The 7,500-nt window shown below is 45.6% G+C and overlaps 1 protein-coding gene across 2 annotated transcripts in view; it reads left to right on the forward strand.

Annotated features, from left to right (window-relative positions):
- The window catches only part of stxbp4 (syntaxin binding protein 4), a 77,710-nt gene that overhangs the window by 61,071 nt on the left and 9,139 nt on the right, over positions 1-7,500 (forward strand). Inside the window, exons 19-21 of one of the 2 annotated variants that reach the window (XM_031311356.2) lie at positions 186-235; positions 1,565-1,701; positions 1,845-1,959. In XM_031311356.2, the coding sequence (XP_031167216.1) occupies positions 186-235; positions 1,565-1,701; positions 1,845-1,858 (201 nt within the window). In that variant the 3' untranslated portion in view covers positions 1,859-1,959. Of the gene's footprint in view, positions 1-185; positions 236-1,564; positions 1,702-1,844; positions 1,960-7,500 lie in introns of those variants that run through there. The other variant, XM_031311355.2, reaches the window with a different exon arrangement.

Here is a 7,500-nt window from a genome sequence, read left to right on the forward strand (position 1 = left end):
GGCTTTCCATTGTTAACATGGACTTAAAAACTGTTCTGAAATGCAAAATAATAGAATTTGAATCATGTGATAAAACACGTGATTAATCGCGATTAACTATAGAACTTCAGCGATTAATCGCAATTAAAAAAATGAATCGTTTGACAGTCCTAATTATTATAAATAATTATTATGTTTGTCTGCAGAACGTTCAAGAGTTCCTGCTGGAAAGTCACGGACCAACAAAGAGCCACAGGTGTGTGTGTGTGTGTGTGTGTGTGTGTGTGTGTGTGTGTGTGTGTGTGTGTGTATGTGTGTACAACAATTATGAACAGGTGAGTAAGTGGTCTTGAAGAGGATTCTTTTTTTTCTGTCTCAGTATTGACTGTCTCTCATTTGGACTCTGTCTTGACTTGGACTCAAACTTTTTTGGACTCGGTCTTGACTCTGTCGCCACTAGTCCTGGTCTTTGACTTGTCTTGGACTCGACAAAGGTGGACTTGACTACACCCCTGGGAAAAAGTGACAAAGTGTTTGCACTGCCTGTGTAGTTAAAGGAACACTATTTAGCTTATTCACAGTATCCCCCAGAGTTAGATAAGTCCATACATACCCTTCTCATCTCTGTGCGTGCTGTAACGCTGTCTGACACCCACAGCATTAGCTTAGCCTAGCACAGATCCTGAAGGTAACTGGCTCCATCTAGCCGACTGCTCCGAATAAGTGACAAAATAACGCAAACATGTTCCTATTTACATGTTGTGATTTGTATAGTCACAGGGTGTATAAATAATGCCATGATCACCAGTCACATTCACTACTAACTAGCTATTCACATTGGTTTTGTTGACGGAAGTAACTGTGCTCTTCGGTGTTGCGCTAATCACTCCGCCCAAGTAGCAGTGCTTCCACTTTCTGACTTTCACTTAGTATACGGTTAGAAGATGGCTGTGTCTCATGTGACCTTATTATTTGTACACGCTGTGACTATACAAATTACAACATGTAAATACGAACATGTTGGCGTTATTTTGTCACTTATTCGGAGCAGTCGGCTAGTTGGAACCAGTTACCTGCATGATCTGTGCTAAGCTAAGCTACTGGTGGAGCTGTCAGACAGAGTTACAACACGCATGGAGATGAGAAGGGTATGTATGAACTGGTCTAACTCTGGGGGTTACGGGGAATAAGCTAAAGTCCCAATAAGTCGGCGTGTTAAGGTAATGAAATTAGCCATGGACACGCCTCTTTCATTCGGAAAAGGCACCAAAAACTCGAGAATGAAAGGGACAAGAAACTCAGGCTATGTTCACACTTGGCGTCTTTTTTGCGGCGTCTGTTTTACGTTATAATCCAATGGAGTAAACAGTGTTTTCAAAAAGTCGTGAGTGCTTTTTTAACATAGCCTTTAAAAAAAAAAGTTACAAATTTGTCAGAAAATGTGACGAAAACATTGGAAAAAACCGCCAAAAACGTCCATAAAAAAAACTACAAAAAGTTTTGGGAAAAATTAATAAAACCGTGGGGGGAAAAAGCGCCAACATGTTTGCACTGACTGTTGACTCATCCCTCTGTTATTTTGCAGCTTTGGAGATGTTAAGGTGGGGACATCATCCCAAGGTGTCGCTCCGCGCTACAAGAAGAGTCCGTGGACGGCCGCGACGCTCGGCCAGGAGGCGAAGGATCTTACGCGGTCCGTCCGAGCCCTCCTGGAGGCTGACTGTAAGTGACATCCGAACATCTGAACGCACGCCCTGGCCCGCATGCTGCCCTTCTCTCTCTCTGTTTCCGTGCTGCCCTGCATGCCTCAGACGATCGTGCCGTTGGTCCTGCTTGCTGAGAGTTAACTGTCCTCCCCGTTGCAGTGCTGACCTTCTAGAGGAGCTACAGTCCGTCACGCAGCAAGGCTCCAAGATGTCTGCAGGACTTCAACCGCCAACCCAAACTCTCCCCCTCCCCCACGACAACCCCTGGTCCAAACCCCCCACCCCCCCACCCCCCCCCGCCAAAAACCTATAAACAAGGGGCAAAAACATTGGAAAAAGCATCAAAAACGTTGGAGAAAGCATCAAAAACGTTGGAGAAAGCATCAAAAACGTTGGAGAAAAGCGACAAATAAAGGCAAAAGAAAGTGACAAAAAAGTTCAGAAAAAGAGGAAAAAGGTGTCATATATGGGGTTCCGTTTGTGCCAAAATTAAGTCGACATGCTCACTGTTGTTCATGTCTATAGCTGTGTCTCATTCGGTAGTATACTGCTAATGTGCACTGACCACTTACTGCCGTAGTGCCGACTTCTGTTGGTTAGTATTGTCCCAAAAGGAACACTTATTTTAAAACACTTACCGGAAATGATGAGCGGTCAGATTCAGCAACATGCACGGCCTATTTGTTGCTTAAAATGTTTTTTCAGAAACACGTTTCGGTGAACTATTTCCGTAAAATACCAGATCGTATTCTGAACGAGCCGCCATTATTTCTCGGTTGTGAAATCCGGAGAGAAGCCAGACCCACGTGACGCGTTCGTCCAATCAGCTGCTTGCCGACGTCCCTGGTCCCTCCCCTTTCCGCTTTGTAGTCAAGACGGCGCCCGTTTAGTGCGCGTAGGATCCATCGTTCCACACTGAACTTTTTGACCGTTTTTATGGGGTCATCCTGGTACTTTTACTGCTTTGACTTTCTGCGTTATGTACACTATATACTTAAAACTAAGTGTTTGAAGTGCGCAAGTAGGCACTTTGAGACACAGCCTGAGTGTCTGCTTACTGTCTCTGTCTGTCTGTTTATGTCGATTGCTCACATGACTCAACTTTTTTTTCGCTGTACATTTTGTTGGTAAATGTGAGCTGTTCGAGTCACACACACGTCTCGGCTTCATATCACAAACAAGGAAATGATCAACCCATTCTCACTCCTGCTTGGTCATTGGCTCTCAGAGTGCATGTTGGACTGCTGGGATTGGTTGAAGTCGCTGGTAACTCCAGGTTATTGGTCAAATTTGCGGAAAAGTTGCGGCTGATTGGTCAAAATTGCGAGTCGCACCAAATTCGCGGTGATTGGTTGAATTTGCGTGAATTGGCCTCGATCGCGACATCGCAAAATCCTGGAGGGACTGATAGACAGTAAGCAGACACATAGACATGGACGACGACACATAGACGACAGTTAGCATGTCGACTTAATTTTGGCACAAACGGAAACCCCTTAGTCAAAATCCCTTGAAAGAAATGTGTTTGTGTGTCTGTTGCTGCCCTGCATGCCTCCGACTTCCACCTGACCTTCTAGAGAAGAGACTGTCTCCGAGAGGTCTGCAGGACTTCAACCGCCAACCAACCGTGAAAACCCCAAAACTCTCTCCTCCCAGACAGCTCCTCGTCTCCTCCGTACCTGCTAGCAATGGACTCATGTCTTCAGTCTGCATGAAACACTGTTTGCAATTTTATCCCTGCACATTTTCTGAATCATCAATACCTGCTAAACTGTAGCTTTCATCCTGAATAACATAGAAGAGAAATGTTGTTTTAGTATGAAAACGTACATGTTGTAATGTCAACTCACTGAATCCATATTTTGAATTAACTGTATGAATGTATTGTCCTGTATTCAGGGTTCAACTTTTTAAAATTCTACTTGCCCGAAGTCTATTTTTACTGGACCCTAAAACAAAATTTTTTTTCCGAAAAGTAAAGTTGAAAAACCCCCCGCCAAAAGCATCAAAAAAGCATGAAAAAATATAACTTAACGTGTGTCGTAATGTGCTCAAAAAAGCGCCACATGTCAACAAACACGTCAAGCGCCAACTCAGTTTTTGATTCACTGATGGGACGTTCAGCTCAAATCGTTTACGGAGAAGGAGAACCAGGAAATGAGTCGGGAGGGGGAAATGCAACGCTACCAATCCACGGACCGAGCGATGCGTTGTAACATTTTTCCAGAGGTGCACGTCAGGCTACGCCAGAGGGTCCAGCGTACGTTCGTGTCTGCACGTACTTACATACGTAGCCACGGCGTAGATCTTACGCAGAAGCATAAATCACGCTTGACTCACTGCTGTTACCGCTGGCAATGCTTTGCCTCCATCTCCCCAGCCTCCACCTTTCTAGTTCAGAGTCCTAACTTTACTCAAAGTTTAAAACGGTTTTCAATGTCTTTCTTTTGGCTCACTCTTGTATAAAGGGGGGGGGTTCTGCACGGTGCTCCCTGTCTCAGCTTAGCATGCTACTTGGCTGGTCCAGGGAGCATTATCAAGAGCCATCAGGGCCACGTAGGGATGCACCAAATCCAGATTTTTGGGATCCGGCCGAATACCGAATCCACTGGTTAAGATTCTGCCGAATCTGAAACCAAATACCGAATCCTACTCCCAGTTTTTAGTTGTGACTGTCCTTCCTTTGCCGTACCTGAAGTTGCTGCATTCTGGCTGCTGTCTGTAGATTCCTTCATTACAACTCGTATTCTTCCAGATGTTTCATACCAGATGTTGTAACAGCGGTGATGTTGTGTATAGTTTAGGGTCCTCGCCACCACCAGACTAATCAGCATTGCAGATTGAACATGTAGCTGGACTTGAATGGCCTTCTTTTGACTGAAAGTACTGCCAAACTACACTTTTTCTGCTCACCAGTTCCATCTTCACTTTCTCACAGCCTGCTGCATTGAACGCTCCACCTACGTAAACACCTTCCTGTAATCAACAGCGCCGTCATTACGGCGACCAGCGTAGCGCGTGTACTGCAAGCGTAGGGTTCGGTTCGCTGGGAAAAAATTCTAAGTTTCGGCAGAATCCCAACCCCGTCAAAAAGCCCAATATTCAGCCGAATCCGAATCCTGGATTCAGTGCATCCCTGGCGCAAAGCATAACTGTATTTCCATTGGTTGCAATAAATGGTTAAATCTATGACGAGACTGTTCCTGACCGAACGTCATTTGTGATACCCGGCTAGTGGGTTGTTATATTTACTTACCTGACGTGGCGTTTGACTTGCCCCGGGGCAATCGGGTAACCCTTAATGTTGAACCCTGCATATGTGACAGCAGTCTGTTCTGTTGCAGAAAGCCTGTCAGATAAGATTATGCATTGCAACAGTGCATCACACTTTGTTACAAAAGATTTGGGCCACAAACAATCTAAAAAAAGTTTGTGAAATCCTGTAGGGATTGCTTTGAACGCACTTGGTTGGGACACCTTATTGGGGACACTTTGGTTGGGACACGTTGGTTGGGACACGTTGGTTGGGACACTTTATTTGGGACACTTTGGTTGGGACACGTTGGTTGGGACACGTTGGTTGGGACACTTTATTTGGGACACTTTGGTTGGGACACGTTGGTTGGGACACGTTGGTTGGGAAACTTTATTTGGGACACGTTGGTTGGGACACGTTGGTTGGGACACAGTCACTTTGAAGCTCTGTTTCGGGAGTGTTAGCCTCACAAAACTCCCAAAACGTAGCTGAAGTCCTTTTAGAATTCACCCAACCTCTATTTTTCTGTTTAGCATCAACAAATATCTTCATTTATCAAACAATGTAAAGCAACATAAAACGTAAACATCCCATAATCACCTGGTTTACCTTAGCTAACGTTCAAGAGCAAGTAAATACATTTAGGCTACATTTACACTGCTACGTTTTGGTTAAAAAGAAATATCTTCTGCTATGTTTCCCCCTCTCATTCCCCCTGCTCTGGCGTTACCCCCCTCTCATTCCCCATGCTCTGGCGTTGCCCCCTCTCATTTCCCCTCCTCTGGCGTTTCCCCCTCTCATTCTCCCTGCTCTGGCGTTCCCCCCCCTCTCATTCCCCCTGCTCTGGTGTTTCCCCCTCTCATTCTCCCTGCTCTCTCATTTCCCCCTCTCATATCATTCCCACTGCTCTGGTGTTTCCCCCCCTCTCATTCTCCCTGCTCTGGCGTTCCCCCCCCTCTCGTTCCCCCTGCTCTGGTGTTTCCCCCTCTCATTCTCCCTGCTCTCTCATTTCCCCCTCTCATATCATTCCCCCTGCTCTGGTGTTTCCCCCCTCTCATTCCCCCTGCGCTGGTGTTTCCCCCTCTCATTCCCCCTGCTCTCTCATTTCCCCCTCTCATATCATTGCCCCTGCTCTGGTGTTTCCCCCTCTCATTCCCCTCCTCTGGCGTTTCCCCCTCTTTCGTTCTCTGTTCCTGTTCCCTTTGGTTTGGGCGTGTTAGTTTAAACGGAGATTAGTTCCAGAAACACTGTTGGAAAACCAAAACGTAGCGGTGGAGATGTAGCCTCAGAAAACAACTTCCTGTAGCTTAGTTTCCGTCTCACTACTCGTAGTTATCTCATCAATGTTTAGCTCTTAAACACTTTGTCTGTGCAGTAGATTAGCCGGGAAAACAGCATCAAACATTTACTACGGGAGGAGAAATCCTGACAAAATCTCAACAGCTTCAAAACAGGAAGACAGGAAGGATGAACTAAAGGAGCCATGAACAACATTCATTCATATGGGAACGCAGCCATCCAGCAGGAAAGGACCAATAGGTTCTCACTCCCATCTCGTAAAATACGGACGCTTGGTCAGGTGCCTTTGTCGTTGTTATTGGCGTGAAAGTCTCCTTTAGCGTCATATAACGCGCTTTATCTAAACGTGCTTGGTCGGGACTATTGGCGTCACTTTTGACGCAGTTATGTTAAGGAAAAGGTCGTGGGCGGGCTTACGTTTCCGTGACTCGCGGGAATAACGGGACGGTTAGAAGGAAGCGACTTTAGGAAATGTGCCACGTGGGACACGATCCCCGGTCTCCTGGGTGGCCAACTTGATCTCACAGAATTCCGTGAAATCAGCACGGCCCCTTAAGTTAAGGAAAAGGTCGTGGGTGGGCTTACGTTTCCATGACACATGGGAAGAACGGGACAGAAAAGAAGAAAGCGACTTTAGGAAACTTGACATGCGGGACACAATCCCCAGTTTCCTGGGTGAAAGTCCTGTGTTTGACCCATCCACCCCCGCGACCAACCTCCTTATGCGGAATTTCATCCTTACATACTACCCTTTAAACCCAGTGTAGCTGCTGCTCTCCCCGGTACCTTCTACAAACACACTGAAAGACGCCATTTTCGTCGATTCAGACGCTGACAGCCACTGTCCAAACGTCCGTATTTTACGAGTTTGGAATGAGAACGGGTTGAAAGGACAGATACAGATAAGATAAGATATACTTTATTGTCCCCCGAAGGGACATTAGTTTTGGACTCTGTCTGTTCTGCAGCTTTACAACGACAACACAAAATACAAAAAATAAGCATCTCTCAACACATACTATCATGCAACACAAAACATGCTCTCATATACACAGGACAGGTACCTATATAAACTCCTCCTTTCAGTGGCAGTTTTTAATTGAACAACCCTGTACGTATTGCACAAAATTACACAATGCACTGACATAATGCACAACCCAAATAGCCTACATATTGCACAACTAACATAGCAGCTCAAGCCTGATTGGATGCTTTTTATCATGTTTGGAGTTATTTGCTGTTTGTCCTTCCATCTTTTTT

The sequence above is a fragment of the Sander lucioperca genome, chromosome 22 (genome assembly GCF_008315115.2).
Source record: "Sander lucioperca isolate FBNREF2018 chromosome 22, SLUC_FBN_1.2, whole genome shotgun sequence".
Taxonomy (NCBI): domain Eukaryota; kingdom Metazoa; phylum Chordata; class Actinopteri; order Perciformes; family Percidae; genus Sander; species Sander lucioperca.